We start from the raw sequence: 17507 nt of genomic DNA, 5'->3' as shown, positions 1-17507 counted from the left end.
GCACACGTAAAGACATTCGAGCAATATTGTTGCCAGTGCCGCTGGACTGGCTCCTATGCAGGTGGCACATAAAATACACCATTTTGAGCATGGCCGTTGCCAGTACCGCCTGACTCACCTTCATGCCGGTGGCACGTAAAAGCACCCACTACACTCTCGGAGTGGTTGGCGTTAGGAAGGGCATCCAGCCGTAGAAACTCTGCCAAATCAGATTGTAGCCTGGTGTAGCCATCTGGTTCACCAGTCCTCAGTCAAATCGTCCAACCCATGCCAACATGGAAAGCGGACGTTAAACGATGATGACAATGATGATGATGATATACACACACACACACGCACATATTTACCATATTTACATACAAACATATATCATGGATTAATTTCTTCAGGTGGAAAAACTGACACACACATATGTATCTGCATATACATACCTGAGCCATGCTGACATGGACAAGTAGATGTTAAAAGTTGATGATGATGATGATGATGATGATGATGATGATGATGATGATAATGATGATGATGATGATGATGATGATGATAATGTACATGTCTATGCATATACCTATGTATATATGTGACTGTGTGTATACACATGCACATACACGTGTGTGAGTCTGTGGAATCCTACATGTGTGTGTGTGTGTGTGCACGTATGTGTGTGTGTGCGTATGTGTGTGTGTGTGTGTGTGTGTGTGTGTGTGTGTGTAAGGTGTACATAGGTATGTACATATATATGTGTGTGTGTGTGTAATTTATATTTCCATCACCACTTGACATAAATGAGAGCTGAAGTAGAAAGAAAAGAAATACAATAAAATTCAAAGTGATAATGAGTTCTCACTGCTGTTCCAGGGTTGCAGGTAACTTGGATGAGAGAGTTAACACCATCTGCATCTTTTACTTCGATGTTCTTCAGAAGGATCTGGTTAACAGGAGTATTCTGTGGTGAGAGAAAACAAGTAGTATTAGAGAAGAGGAAGAAAATGGATGAAATGTTGTTGTAGTCGTTTTTTTTTTTTTTTGCCCCAGATGAACCCTGATCCAATAAACCTGCAATCAAAACATTCTGGTTAAGAACATTCCGTCTTTATATGCAGACGTAATGCATTTATTGCTACATCATCCAATGCATCTTCCCTTTTATTCTTTAAGTAGTAGGTTGGTGTGTGAAAGAAAATTTGCTTACTATTTCTAGCAGGCTGAGCAATCTCTTGCAGGTTCTCTCATTGGATCAAACATATGGAAGCGTGTGTGTGTGTGTGTGTGTGTGTGTATGTGTGTGTTCTTTCAAATGAACTCAGTAGTTGGATACCATAGGTTTCATGCAATTATATTCGCAGTTATTCAATAGGAGTGAGAATGATGGTAGTGCTTAGTGGTATTTCGTCTATCTTTATGTTCTGAGTTCAAATTCTGCCAAGGTCGACTTTTCCTTTCATCGTTTCAGGGTCGATAAATTAAGTACCAGTTGTGTACTATGGTCGATCTAATCGACTGGCCCCCTCCCCCAAAATTTCAGGCCTTGTGCCTAGAGTAGAAACGAATATTGTATATTATGGAATATTTGTGTAATATTGTACCATCTATATTAGGGATGTTCGCTCTGTATACAAGTTACTTTTCAAGGCATTTGTTGTTTAATGGTCAATGATTAGAGGTTCTGAAACTGCATGAAAATATCGGGGGTGAGAGAGATAATTATTTTAGATTGTTGTCTTTCTTTTTGCTGCAGTTGAATATTTGTAAATCTATGTTAAGGAGACAGCTATAACTTACTTCAATGGTATTTCTGTCAAGTATTTTGATATCTATGTGTAAATGGGAAGTGAACGTTGATAGGGGTGAGAAAACTCCGGACTATTCTTATACTCTAAGGTAGATTAAACTACATGATCTTCCTATGCCTATGTCTCTTATATTTAGTTGGGATGGTTTCTATGTAGTTGATATTTTTGCCAAATTTGGACCTTGCCAATGTGTTACTGTAATGTGAGAGGGTTTTGTCTGAAGGCAAGCAAGATCCTTATTACTCAATAACCCGTTAATGCTTGATAAGTATTTTTTGATTTGACAACCTATCACCAGGTGTACTCTTTGCGTATTTTCTCATTGATAATTTGACAAATCGGAAATTTGGACGTTGTGCCAATGTGAGTTCTACAAGTCTGGTTGCAGACCAAGGATATGTTGTCTCATTGGAGAAGAGAGGTTGTGTTGATCATTTCATGCTTCTTTCTATGTTCACATTTAATCGTTGAGATGTTCATTTCATGCCATGTTAATGTGTGAAGCCTAGACAATCCATCTCTGCTTGTGTGAACTATTTGCCAATGATTCCCACTCTTAAACGTTGATACCACACTTCCTCAAATTTCTTGGTTGGAGTTCTTCTTGTCTGACTCATTCTACCATTGGTGACTCACCTATCTGAATTTTAATCTCATTTCTATCCTTCTAGAGGCACTATTGATAAGCTCTTTTGTGCTTGTCAACTACAGGAGAAATGCTTTTAGCTGCACAAGGTATTGTGCATGGATTTCTTTGACCTTACTAAGGCATTTGATTCTATAAATTGTAAAGTTCTGTGGAAGGTGCTAACCAAACTAGCACTTTCATTCCCACAAAAAAACTACCACAATCATGTACTTTCTGCACAACAACTTGAAACATACTGAATCATATAATGCTACTTTGGTGACAGATGTTGCCAAAAGCCCTTACCTCTATTTTTGCTTTGAATTAGAGAGATGATGATCATTTGGTTGTGCTCTCGGCATTTAGTTAGGAGTAAACTGCCATTTGAGTTTGCTTTTCCAATACCTTCTTTTCAAAACTCTGGCATTGAGGTTACCCATCAAGATGTTTTTGCTTTGTTTTGGTATCCTAGGTAGGGCACCATCTAGGATAGTATCAAATTTCTCTTTAACTTCTGTGTCTATATCAAGTGTGGGCTTATACACAGTGATGCCATATGTCTGTTAGAGCCAGCAAAATGGAAAACTATCAGCCTTTCACCAAAGCCAGTAGGTAATTCATGCAGCCTGTCGTCCAGACCATTGCCAACTACAAAGCCTCTTCCATGTAAGCACAACTTTGTCAATAGTTTTCTCTCTTTCAAAAGAAACTTCATCAGTCAGTGTTCTTTCAGTTATCCTACATTGGTTTGTCTTCTGTCACTAAAAACTACAATGTCAATATTAAAGTATCCCAGTGCCCCAGTACCCTATCACCACTGCATCATTACTACACAATCATTATAACCTTATACCACCACTGCACTGATGCTATATCACCACCACCACAACACTACTAATAAACTTTCATAATACATCATCATTATGTGATAAAATTACCACTGTGTTACCACTAGCTACCACTATATTTCTACAAGATCAACACCACACTACTATACAATAAAATCACTTACTTCTGGGACCTTTACAGAATATGTTTCATTGGAAAAACTTGGGATTACATCATTGGTGTCTTTTATGCTGACTATGACATCACGGGGTACCTGAATTAGAATAAAAATAGGAGGAAGTTATATGAACAATAACATCACAAGGTATATAAAGATATATATATAAATATATATATATATATATATATATATATATATATTAACAATGATACAAGTCATATGTTTTTTATGATGGCTGCTATGACTGTTTAAATGAGTTCCAATATATTGATTGGTTTTTGTCTGATGCTCAAACAAACTGGCCTCCCATTAACATACTAACAACTCATGTCACACATTTAGACCATAGGGTTGCTCTCTTCAAAGATACAAGGACTAACTCAAACAACACTGAAAACCACCTGACTTGAGCTCAAATTGTTTGAAACACAAGCCTAAGACTGTATCAAGTGGCAATGTCCCATCACCATCAGAACCAAAAACTTTGAAGCTACCAGAATAGAAAATGAAGAAATCAAATGACAGGAGAAAAAGGCTCAATAAAATCAACCTCGTCCTCCACCACCATTACCATGCAGCCAATGCCATCAACTCATTTACGCAAGAATTGGACTACAGTGTCATCAACACCATCACCATAATAGAAGTGTTTAGCAAAGAAGAAACTAAATTCTCAGATATGAGATAAAGCTGATGACAATGAGATATGTCACACACATTACACACATGTCATAAATATGTCACAAATAAGTCACAGATGCCACAAATATCTCAAAATTATGTTATATAATATTTTCTAAAAGAAACTTGAGTACTTACCACATTTAGACCATCAGAAATGGTGACTGTGACACGAACAACTTTAGTGTTCTGGTACAATAGATAAACAATATATTAAAACAAGATTTTAGACATTGCAATTTTTTTTCAATTATTCAACTTTTTCAGGGATTTTCTCTTTCTTTTATTTCTTATATCATTTATTTATTTATTGCCTTTATTATTTTCTGCTGGAAATAATAATAGGGGTGGAGTGATGCACGTTTAGAATTGATAAAACTGAAATATTTTTTCATAAACAAAGCCAAGTTTAGAAGAAATGAGGCAAAACTGAATTGAAAATACATATTTCACACACACACAAATGTACAAACACAATAATGAAGTCATAGTTGAAGAAAAATTTCAAACTACTGAAATAGTAAGAATGGGGTGATGCAGTACACATAGCTTTATGCAGGTTCTGCAAGATAATCAGTTGGAGGGGAGTGCACTGACACTGTGCCTCAAAATGAATGAAGATCAATTGAGCATGGCAAAGACCGAGCAGCGCTTGAGAGAGGCTTACACAGAGGGAGAGTACACCGCTTTTGCTAAGCTGGGAACGGTCAGGTGGACAGGGGAACAGGTTGATGAATATGCTGTGGAGGTACGGACACTGACTGTGCTGCCTGGTTTCACCAGAGAGGGAAAGAAAGCAGCACAACTGGCTTCTGTGAATGGCTTTCCCAACATGTCAGTGCAGCTACAACAATTGCTAGGCAGCAAAAAAACAATGACGAACGAGCTCATCGTTCGTGCCCACGTATTAACACAAAGCACCAGGAGGAAGGCAGTGGTGATGGTGGTTGCAGAAGCCCACATTGGCCAGTGAAAGAAGAAAAGAAACCTGCCGGGTAACAACAGCAGCCATTCACAGGCCAGTGTTTTAAGTGCCAGAGACCACACATGGTGAGGGAGTGCATGGAGCACAGACCTTTTTGCTACTGGTGTAAACAGACTGGACATCTCACCTGAAATTGTGGTCAGGGAAAAGACCGTGAGGAAGTTGCTGCCTCTCAAACTTCCTCTACAAACAAGTAGAGGCACTTGTGCAGTCACTGCCCATAGTTGAGGTCATAGATGGGGGAAAGACGTTCAAGGCCCTCATGGATACAGGCTGCACAACATCTCTCATGACCGCAAGGGTGACAAAGAAATGGAAGGAAACGAATGGTCAATGACATTGAAATCGAATGCAAGGATAGCAGCAATATGGAAATAGTGGTGCGAGGCACAACACTAAGGTTGCGGGCGATCACAATAACCACATGGTAGACGGGATTGATGTGGTAATGGGAATGGATGTGATCAACCACCTTGGAGATGTCAGTGTTGGAGGAGACGTGGTTTTGTTTTGGTGGCAGGGGGGCATCATGCACTGTGAGTCAGGAATGTGAGAGGGAGCAGAGCTCTGCAAGGGGATGCACTGTCTACACCATTGAAGACAAGGTTTTTCGGGCTGTGTTCATTGGTCAGCGGTGGATGATAGTGTAGTGCTGGAAAGAGGAGCCCCCAATGCTGAAGAACAGGGTGAGCTGCTACCAGCAGAGCCTGAAAGATCATGGCAGGAGTGAATTTGAAGAAGAGGTAGAGAGGTGGATTAAGGAAAGTGTCCTTATCCCGTGGAAGGAGGAGGTGATGAGTAGAGTGCTACTTCTGATGGCAGTGGTACAGCCAACAAAGGGTAAAGTGAGACCGGTGCTGGACTTTCGGGAGATGAATGGCCATGTATCATCCCACACAGGTAACAAGGTGACTGACGTCTGTGATGAGACACTGCACATATGGAGACAGTCGACTAAGACAGTGACAATTTTTGACTTGAAGTCGGCATATTTGGCAGTAGCAGTTGGTGCGATACAAGGGCCAGACACATTGTATGACAAGGCTGGGTTTCGGGCTGAATTCTGTGCTGAAAATCATGGTGACAGTGCTCAAATCTATCCTGGGAAAGGTGGATAGGATAAGAAGGGCTACAAATTCCTATATAGATGACATCTTAGTGGACAAGACTGTAGTGCCTGCCACAGAGGTTGTGAGACATCTGAAGAAATTTGGGATGATTGCAAACCCACCAGAGCCAATGACTGGAGGAGCGGCACTGGGGCTGAAGCTTCAACGAGATAGAACATGCATGTTAGTGTTTCAGATGTGGAATGAGATCCTGGAAGTGGCTGCCAATGTCTGCAGGAGAGAACTGTTCTCGATGTGTGGGAAATTAGTAGGTCACTACCCAATCTTGGGGTGGCTGCATAAGGCATGCAGTTACACCAAGAGATGAGAAGGGGATAACTGAGGTGACAAGGTGGGAGAGGGAACAGTGATGATGATGCAGGAAATCCTAGACAAGAGAAGAGCAGAAGATCCAGTCAGGGGGAACTGGTATGTGCCCAAATCAGATAACGGGACTGTATGGTGTGATACTAGCAGCATTGCAATAGGAGTTGTGTTGGAAATCGGAGGTGCCAAAATGGAGGTCACAGCCTGGCTTCAAAAAGCAGACAACTACAACCACATCAATGTCACTGAGTTGGACGCAGTGCTGAAGGGAGTGAATTTGGCCTTGAAATGGGAGCTGCACTCCATCAAAATCCAGACGGATTCAGCTACCATGCTTGGCTTGGTAGGACTGGTGATCACCAATGAGAAGAGGGTGCAAACCAAAGGGGCTGTGGAAATGTTAGTGAAGCACCACCTAGGAGAACTGTTTGCTAAGTTCAGCCTGAAGCTGAACATGGTCTTTGTGTCTTCAGAGAGAAACAAGACAGACGTACTAACCAGGGTGAAAATGGCTTGGTTAGGGGATCCAGAAGAATCGAAGCAAGGGGTAGTTGTGGTGTGTCAGTTAAATGATTCTGAACTAAGGAGACTGTATGCCATGCATCATATCAGCATGGGTAGGACCCTGTTTCTTGCCAGGAGGATTGATGCCAACATTACTAGACGGAGCATCCTAAAGGTGGTCAGGAACTGCGATAGGTGTCAATCCATCAACCCTGCTCCGAGTGTGCATGAGCAGGAAAACATTTTGATAGAGCACAACTGGAAACAACTGGCAGTGGATGTAACACACTACTGACAGGGGACGTATCCCTCGATAGTCAACTGTGGGCTGAGCCGGATGGCCATTTAGAGGGAATTGAGGGCAGGCACTGCAGACGAGATTGCATGTATTCTAAATGAGATATTCTTAGAGCTGGGCCTTATGGATGAATTGCTGATGGACAACAGCACAGTGTTTCATTCCGAGGCACTGAAGGAGATGTTTGACAGGTGGAAAGTGAACCGCTTTTTCAGAGCAGCATACAGGCTGAATGGAAATGGGATTGTAGAAAGACATCATTGAGCGATCAAGGCTATGGCGGAGAGGGGACACATCTTGCTGCTGGAAACAGTATTCTGGTACAACATGCCACCCCAATCAGGACAGGCTGAAGAGTCCATGCCACATAGAGCAATATTCAAATATGAATGGCAGCATCCAAGTAAACCATCGGAATGCCCTGTGGAAGAGAGAGGACCTGTCTTCGTGGAGGTGGGAGATGATGTCTGGGTCAAGTTGCCAAATGCACAGTACACAACTTAATGGAACAGAGGAATAGGGATGGCTATCAATTCCAGAAACAACATTTCTGTGAATGGAATGCCATGTCACATCTTAGATGTTTGTAGGATTATCGCTTTGTCGGATGATGATTGTGGAGAAGAGGAAGAGAATGATGTTCCAAGCTTAAGAATATCACAGCATGCAAGGGTGGTTGGTAGATTTTGACATGGTATGAAGTGAGGAGGTCATCTTTGAGATCATGGGGGCATGTGGGGATGAGCTGGAAGAAGCGGGTTGTGACGTCAATGATCAAGGGGCTGACCAGAAGAGGAAGCTCAAGAGGGGAAGTGGGGGCAGAGAGGCAAGTGTCAGCCTCTGTGGCCCATTGGAGGCATGTGGACGGACATTAGTGAATTTGCTCCCAGGTTTGGTCATATAGCAGCTGCTTATACTGGGTGACAGGGGGAGGGCAGGCTCATCAGAGAGATTACTGCTAGACAGGTGTCAACGAGAGGAAGGTAGGTGAACCTCTTTTCCTTTTACCACACACAACTTCAAACTATCTCACTCTTTTTTTATATGGGGAAATAAATATAAGATACATTAGTAGGGGAAGAGGAATGGTAGCGTTTGTGTTATAAATGACCACTCTTACCTCATAATCAAGACGCCTTACAAGAGTAACTTCACCACTGTATGTATCAACAGAAAAGACATTTGTACTTATTGAGTATTTCACTGTTCGTCCTTCAGGGTCAGTTCCTTTTAATGTGTATACCATGGTACCTAAAGCAATACAATGTAAATAAAGACTGAGTGTTCAGTTCCTTTTGTTCTACTATCCTGACAATAATACCTGTTAATTGGGTACTTCATTAGATTAATATCTCTCACTTGCAATCTTGTTTACATTCCACAAAACAACTGCTAAAAAAAATATTTTGTTTTCCATATATATGGTGTAGGATCAATTGAAGAAGTGTCTAGAGTAGGGGCTCTCAACCATTTTTTACCTATGGACCCCTTTGATTACTAATTTATTCTGCTTGCCCCCACCACCTACCCATAGCCATTTGATGTTTAAAAACTAGTTGTATAGAAACTTCTTCAAAGATTCCCATTTTGTTTTTCACACGTCACTTTGTGTTGGATGAATTATGTAAAATGTTAGAAAAAGAAACCTAGACGTTTCTAGATTACATACCAGTACATACTTCTAAAACAAAATTTATTCAGGGGCTTTTAAAATACTATTGTGAATCCTTAATTTTTTGTTTTGTTGCATGGACCCCAAAAATTTTATATGGACTCTCAGGGGCCATATGGACCCTGGTTGAGTATCACTGGTCTAGAATAATCCAAACCTTAGACTAATCATAAAAATAATTATCAGTTATTCTCTTTAGACCTTTCTTTAAGCTGTATTTCAGTATTTCCCAACATCCTTCAGACAAGGGTTGAAGCAACCCAAATCTGTATTTTCATTTTTCCTTTACAATATATATCTCAATGACAAATATAACTATCATAAAAATTTCAACACTACATAATATATGCAATGATAGAGAGCAAGAGAGAGAGAGAGAGAGTGAGAGAGAGAGAGAGAGAGAGAGAGAGAGTGAGTGAGAGACAGACAGACAGACAGGCAGGCAGGCAGGCAGGCAGGCAGGCAGGCAGACAAACAGACAGACAGACAGACAGACAGACAGACAGATAGACAGACAGAGACAAACAGACAGACAGACAGACAGACAGACAGACCGAGACAAAGTGAGACAAACAGGCAGACAGACATAGAAACAGAAGCACAGAGAGAGAGAGAGAGAGAGAGAGAGAGAGAGAGAAAGAGAGAGAGAGACAGAGAGAGAAAGAGAGACAGAGAGAGAAAGAGAGACAGAGAGAGAAAGAGAGACAGAGAAAGAGAGACAGAGACAGAGAGACAGACAGACAGAGAGACAGACAGAGAGAGAAAGAGAGACAGAGAGACAGACAGACAGCCTCTTTCTTGGTTGCTTGATCTGCTAGCAATAACAGCAAAATTTCCTTGATATTACACCCTACTGTCATAAAAAGAGAAAGATACATTGGACAATGAAGTTCATATTCAAAAAGAGGGGATGGTCATGGCTGGATCTTTGATCATAGATTTGCTCAATTCAAGCTAACTTAAGGGTTAAACAACAACATGTGAGTATTATTTGTGTCCCTCGATAGGAGTGAAGGGGTCTCTGAATAGAGGTAGTATCTTTGGTATCTAGGAGCTGCACCTTTTCAGGAATGGTCAACTGGACAGGCATCACTGATCCTCATTCAACTCTCTCACTTGATGGCTTCTAGCAAACAACTAAGTATCTTACTTCTGCTGATGGACCAAACCAAATGATGGTAAGGTGTTAACACTGCCCCAGTCAGCAAAAGAGTCCAGGTAAGACTACTCAAGGAATCACCAGGGCAAATGAACCTGCTCAGGTTAACAGCCTAGTGTTCTGGGCCAAGTCATCTCTTAGGTAGAGGCATATGATTGTGGCATATGATGGTTTCTATAGTTAGATGCCCTTCCTAATGCAAACCACTTTACAGCATGTACTGGATGCATTTTTCCATGGTACCAGTATTAGTTAAGTTGCTATGCAGTTTTCTAAACAAAAATCCCCTCTGAATGAATGGGGCTACAGTAGAGAGTGGGATGGCTTTGTTCAAACTTTCTCTACTTTGATTTCAAATCCTGCAAAGCTCAACGTTTTTGCCTTTCATTTTTTTGAAGTTGGTAAATAAAGTACCAATCCAGATGAGTTGTAACAATTTGGGGTTTCACAGTTCAAGTTCAATTCCATCTAAAACAGATATTAGTGCAAAAGAGCATCAAGAAATCTAGAGAAAGAATACTTCAGAAAGAAGTGGTTGCCATGTTTTCACTCAATCTGCTATAATTGACAGTTAAATTTCATTCAACAGCTGACACTGCCTTCTTAAAAATGAATGAATATGCCAGATAAAGCTATCTTAACTATAATATACCAGAAAAGAAGACAGATGGTTATGATCTGAATGACAAACAAACAATGTAGGTTCATCAAAGAGAAATATTTTTTCTATCAGAAAGTGTTAGAACAGTTTGTGTTTACCAAAATATTCCTGCAAATATAATTAAACAATATCATTCATGAAAGTTCCCCTTAAATATATGAGATTCCAGAAACCAAAACAATGGTTTCAAATTTCAATACAGTGGCAAACAGTTTTTGAGGAGAGGGAAAGATCAGTTACATTGGCCCACAGTACTTGATTGATGTTTATTTTATCGACCCCAAAAGGATAAAAGGCAAATTTGTCCTGGAAGGAATTTGAACTCAGAACATAAATATATATTTTCTTTAAATTTCTATCTACCAAATCCACTCTCAAGGCTTCAGTTGGCCAAGGGCTATAGCTGAAGATACTTACTCACTTACTCAAAAAGCCATGCAGTTTCACTGAAATAGTTTAGCTTTGGACCAGGAATGATGAGAATATTTGTAATGACTTTTTCCCTGTTTGAATCCTGGTGAGAATGCTTTGAGTTTTATGTGTCCAAAGAATACAGAATTAGCACCTGTCAAGTTTTGACAGACACAGACACAAATACACACACACACACACACACACACACACACACAGATGTGTGTGTGTGTGTCTGTGTGTGTATTCATACAACAGATTTCCTTCACTTTCTGTCTACCAAATCCACTCACAAATCTTTGGTTGGTTCAAGGCTATAGTAGAAGACACTTGCCCAATGTGCCAGGCAGAGGGACTGAATCTGGAACCAATTTTTGTCACTATGTACAAAAAAATAAATAAATTTAGATGTAAAAAACCCACTTCTAAACACCCTGACACATATACATCACTCTATATGCTGCTACAACAACTTCCTAAAATCACTGTTTCACCAACTTGGCCTGATAAACATAAAAGCACATACAAACAGTAGTTTCACAAGCCCTGAGCTCCATACCACCAACAATAATGATTGAGGAACAGCAACTGTTGCTCTCCAACTGCACCCACCTTCCCTATATCTGCTGGAGCCATCACTGGAATATAATAGTCTACAGAAACAGAAGGAGAGGGTATAACTATGTTCAGACAGTCATACTGTACTCATGCAATTTATCATTCCCTAAGGAAGTATACTGTATATTCTCAATTAGGCATGTTATAAAAGGGACAACAGATCTGTAGATTGGACCTATCTGTTTGGTTGACTGTCTCCACAATATAGAACTAACTGGTCAATCATTGCTAATCTGGGGCTCCACAGTAACAACAACAACCATGTGCCAACAAACTCTATTTTTCTATGTCTTTATCTTTTTATCGCTTTAATGGCTTATTCTGAGGAAGAGCAGTGTCCTTAATCTTTTGGGGAGAATCTTCATGAAAGGTAACAGGAAGAGTTGTAACAGAATGGACTCAGCTAAAGGCACCCAAGTGCCATTTGGTGGTGTTAAACAAAGTATGGGATTAAGTTAATCATCCAAAAACAGGTACAGTAACTCAGATGAGTTTCCACACAGTTACTATCAACCAAATCTTACTCTAACAGCTTTAGCTGATCTGATCTCATAGTAGAAGACATTTGTCAAAGGGGTTATACAATGGAATCAAAACCAAAATGTATAGCTGCAAAGTGAACTTCTTCACCACCCACCATATCTGTACTTATGAATCTCTCTATCTATCAGGCTGAGTAAAAAGTAAGCAACGTTTTGAAACATGAAATTCATCACAATATATTTCAACAATGCAAAAATTTTATTCATCAACACAATCAACACATTTTTGCTGAGTTACAAGTTTGTTTATTCCAGCAACATAAAAATCTGGAGTTCTGAAGCTGATGAACTCTTTGAATGCACTTTCAGCATTGGCTTCATTTTTGAATTCCTTCTCTCACAGAAAACCATCAAAGTGCTTTTAAAAGTGGTTGTCAGTAGGAGAAAGGTCTGGAGAAGAAGCTGGGTCGGGGAGAACTTTGTAGCCAAGTTACCTCAACCTCTGAAGCAGCATTAGTGAAACATGTGGTCAAGCATTATCATGAAGAATGATTGGCCCTCTTCTGTTGACCAGTCTGGGATGAAGGGGTAACAGTTCTTCATTCATTTTGGCAATTTCATGGCAATACGTTTCTGCAGTAATGGTTTTTCTGGGTTTTAAGAAGTTATAGTGAATGTGTCTGTCCAGCAGTACACCACCAAACAGTCACCATAACCTTCTTTTTGAAGAGCTCAGGTTTAGGGAAGGTTTTTGGTGCTTCATTTTGGTCCAACCACTGCAAAGAGCGTTTTTTATTATTGTACAGAATCTACTTTTCATCACAAGGTACAATACAGCCGAGAAATGGATCAGTTTGGTTATGGAGAAGTGATGAGCAAATTTCATATTTGCACATTTTATGATTTTCAATCAAATTGTGTGGAACCCATTTGTCAAGCTTTTTTGATTTTCCAATTACATGCAAATGATTGCAGGCAGTTTTCAGGCTAACTTGAAGTTCTTTTGCCAGTTTTCAAGTGGTTTTTACGTGGATCTTTCTCAATCATGGTCAATTAAAGACCATCATTGATGACAGATGGGCATCCACTCTGATCTTCAAGGCTCAGGTCTCCACTGCAAATCGTTTAAACCATTTTCAAGCTGACCACTCACTGGTTATTTCCTCATCAAACATTTCATTGATATCATGAGCAGTTTTCAGCTACTTTACGTCCTTTTTTGAAGTTATATAGCAAAATTGCTTGAATATTGCACTTTGACAATTCCATTTCAGATGATTGTAACAACAGTGAAAAAAAATCAATGTTAATTTATTGATGCATTTGGGCAAGTCTATGTCTGTATTATCAGACAATTTCCAAAAATTGTTTAAAAAATTTCAAAATTTTGCACAAATTCAGTACAAATTCTTCATGGTTGCTTACTTTTTACTCAACTTGATATCTTACCTCTCACAACTCCCCCATTTCTCTCTCATTCAGTTCTTTCTCCTCTTCTATTTTTCACCTCTATATCTCACTCCTCTCTCTCTCTCTCTCTCTCTCTCTCCATCTACCTACCTATCTCTCTATCTATCTATCTACCTAACTCTCTCTCTCCTTCTCTCTCCTTCTCCCTCTCCCTCTCTCTCTGTCTCCCTCTCTCCCCCTTCTCTCTCTCCCTCTCTTACTATCTCTCAGATCAACCTTCCTTATACCATTATGAATCACTATCCACTACTTTCCTTTATAGTTAACAGTTAAATGAAGCTTGTGAATGTTAATAATGGAAAGGATGTATCCCATGTAAGTACAGTGCAATGGTAGGGTGTGTTCTAATGTATTTCAAGTAATTCAACTGGAATGGTGAGGTCAGTAGAAAGGTATTCCCAGACAAACCTAGTTGACCTTCACACAATACACAATATTTCTTACATTACACCATTGTATATTGTGTTTTACTGTGACACCTTGTAACAAATATCTACCTAGAATGACAGGTTGAGGTGGAAGGAGGAGGAAGGGCAAGCAGTTGCTATGGTTCTTTCCTGAATTCTCTCTCCCTCTCTTTCTCTCTGTCTCTCTCTCTCTCTCTCTCTCTCTCTCTCTCTCTCTCTCTCTCTCTCTCTCTCTCTCTCTCTCTCTCTCTCTCTCTCCTCTACTTCTCTTCCTCTTTTCTTTTTGCACCAGTCCACAAACACACTCAAACATATTCTTCCAAACAAACATACCAACATACAAACACACCCACAGATACACATATATTCATGCACACACACATGTAAAAGCATACGCAAATATCTGACACACCTAAATAGACAAACACATCCAAACATACATACATACATACATACATACATACATACATACATACATACATACATACATACATACATACATACATACACTATTGCTTACACATACACTAATACATATACTGATACACATCTATACACACAAATACCTATCACATACGCATAACTACAAATACATACACATAAGCATATATGCATACATATATATATGTACCTACGTATGTATATACATACATTCAATGACAAATGCTACAAATATTTCAGAACCAATGAGATACATCAGTGCTGTGAATAAAGTTAGAATGACAAAGAAATACTTCAGTAGACTTTAAGATGTATAGGAGTCTAGGTTGTCCACATTCAATGAGACTATATTCCATAATACTTTTGGCCTGTTAATGCTAATATCAACATTTGAGATACGAAACTGGATGCTTGAAGACATTCACAATCTGGACAACAAGACTAGGAAGATACTAATTATGACTGGTAGTGCTGTCTTATGGCTTGAGCACAGTAGGCAGTTGCCAGGGGGAGGAGGTGGGTGCATGGTCAAGGGCCCCAATGCTAATCTATTTATTTTGTTGTTGCATATGCAAGAGGCCTCCATGCATTACTTTGCCTGAGAGTCCTATAATTCTGTCAAAATAGTCCTGACCACTGGTAAATTCCACTTCAACAATGACACTAACAGGAAGGGAGGGATGGAAGTAGATACATAAGATCAGTTCAACACTGCACTGTATCATTTAGACTATACTGTCTGAATAATGAAGAAGTAAAGAGAGAAATTAGTACATCACGTGTATACTCAACAGGGAAAATGGTGACATCTCGGTGAAGAATTCTTGAATAGGTACTCTGAATTTACAGCTGCTCCATGTGAGCCAAGATTATTTGGGCTCATCTAGTTATGTAGAAACTTGGAAGAGTACCACATATAATAACATTGGCAAAAGGTTATACATGGTTATATATCCCACAAGAAAAGTAATCTCTCCTGACCTGAAATCCTTCACACCTCTGCAAGAAAGATACACCTTTTCATTACTTAAAGTTTCACAGATGTAGAGTACATCACATCATCAGATGTTTGGAGTAAGAGGGAAAAAAATTTTAAAGATATTTAGAATGGCTTCTAGATAAGAGGTTTTAGACCTCCAAGTCATATGAATATTTTAACTATCTTAGCAATATCAGTTCTTTTAGCATATGTCCTATCATGTGAGAGGGTGTTTGAGGAGAGTATAGTAGTGTTGTGGGGAATATTGAAAGGGACTAGGAAATGGGAGGGAAAAGTACTATCAGAGCGTAGTGAGAAAGAGGCAGAAACAGAGTGGTAAGGACGATAGTATGGGTTGAGTAGGGGGTTTCCAGTGCTATCCTGTTATAAAAGTGAATATGGGCAGGTAGGAACTTTTTCCTGAACTGGTGCTAACATTTAAAGAGAAAGATGAGACAAAACCATATTATTTTATGATATCTATTCATAGACTGTGGATTATATGAGAGAATATCTTTTAATTCAAATTCTGACAGAGCCCTATTGTGGTATGGTGCCATCATACAACAAGTATCCAATATTTCTTTAGAAGAGGGGAGGTTTCAGACTCTCATACTAATATTAGTTATAAGATTTCTAATTTGCATATATGTATATATATATATATATATATATATACGTTGTGGCAAACACCCCTAAGTGAGAAGTGGGCTGTTCCACTACTGATAAACAGTGGACAGACATAGCAAGCAGTATCAGTCAGCAAGGTACATTGTTCAGGCCAGTCATACAGACAGTGAAGATACGTCATCATAATGCAGGACATATCAGTGGTGATGAGGATACCTTCCACTGTATAACGGTGTTGTTATAACAGTGGTAACAAGGTTACAAGTACTCATAGGAGTGTCGAAATGGAAGGACTACACACTGAAAAATATCAAAAATCCCAAAGTAGGATTTGAACTAACACAGGACTACACACAGTGAAAAATATATAAATTCTATTGAAAAAAGATTCTGAAGAAAAAAAATGTCTGATAAAACTGGAACTCTAACACAGAACTGAACTACACACAGCAAAAAATTTGAAGATGGATTTTAGTCAGGTCGTTATGTGTTAGTAGTGCTACTGGTAAACAATGTAGACTGGTACTACCAACAGCATTCTGAAGAGGAAAATAATTCTGTGTGGAAGAAGAAAAAAAAATCTTAAAGTGGGGAGGTGTTGTGGCAGACTCTCCCAGGGGAGAAGTGGGCTGTTCCACTACTGATAAATAGTGGACAGACACAGCAAGCAGTGTCGGTCAGCGAAGTATGCTGTTCAGGTCAGTCATGCAGACAACAAAGATACGTCATCATAATGTGTGACATATTAATATATATACAGAGTGTGGTGAATAAACTGTCATCTAAATTATGCTAAAATGAAAATAACACTGACTTCTCATATTAACAGATGTATTTGCCAAAATTACATAAAAATATCTTGAAATACTAAAGAGTAAATTTATTCAATAGAATCGCCATTGGCTTCAACCACACCGTTCAGACGACTTCGGAATCTCCTGCAACTCTTCTGGATGGTCTCTTTGTTTAAGTTGGTGAATACTGCCATAATCCTTGCCTTCAGTTCATCTTTGGTGTTACAAGGAGTTTTGCTGGTCTCTTGCTCAGCTGCACCCCACACATAATAATCAAGAAGGTTGCAGTTTGGGGAATTAGAGGGCCAGATGTTAGGGGTGATGTGGTCGCAGATATTGTCTGACAGCCATGATTGGGTTCTCCTGCTTGTGTGGCATGGAGCAGAGTCCTGTTGCCAGACATAGGGTCTTCCAGCAGCCACCCTCTTCACCCAGGGCAGCACTACCTCCTC

At 39.6% G+C, this 17507-nt stretch overlaps 1 protein-coding gene across 1 annotated transcript in view; it reads right to left on the bottom strand.

Annotated features, from left to right (window-relative positions):
- LOC106879352 (cadherin-87A) overlaps nt 1-17507 on the bottom strand; it is a 49512-nt gene that overhangs the window by 16516 nt on the left and 15489 nt on the right. Inside the window, exons 4-7 of the mRNA XM_014928860.2 lie at nt 8452-8582; nt 4247-4297; nt 3431-3520; nt 845-943 (exon numbers count right to left, since the gene is read on the bottom strand). Coding sequence (XP_014784346.1) covers nt 845-943; nt 3431-3520; nt 4247-4297; nt 8452-8582 — 371 coding nt within the window. The remainder of the gene's footprint in view (nt 1-844; nt 944-3430; nt 3521-4246; nt 4298-8451; nt 8583-17507) is intronic.

The sequence above is a fragment of the Octopus bimaculoides genome, chromosome 2 (genome assembly GCF_001194135.2).
Source record: "Octopus bimaculoides isolate UCB-OBI-ISO-001 chromosome 2, ASM119413v2, whole genome shotgun sequence".
Taxonomy (NCBI): Eukaryota; Metazoa; Mollusca; class Cephalopoda; order Octopoda; family Octopodidae; genus Octopus; species Octopus bimaculoides.
This window is presented reverse-complemented; position numbering and strand designations above follow the sequence as displayed.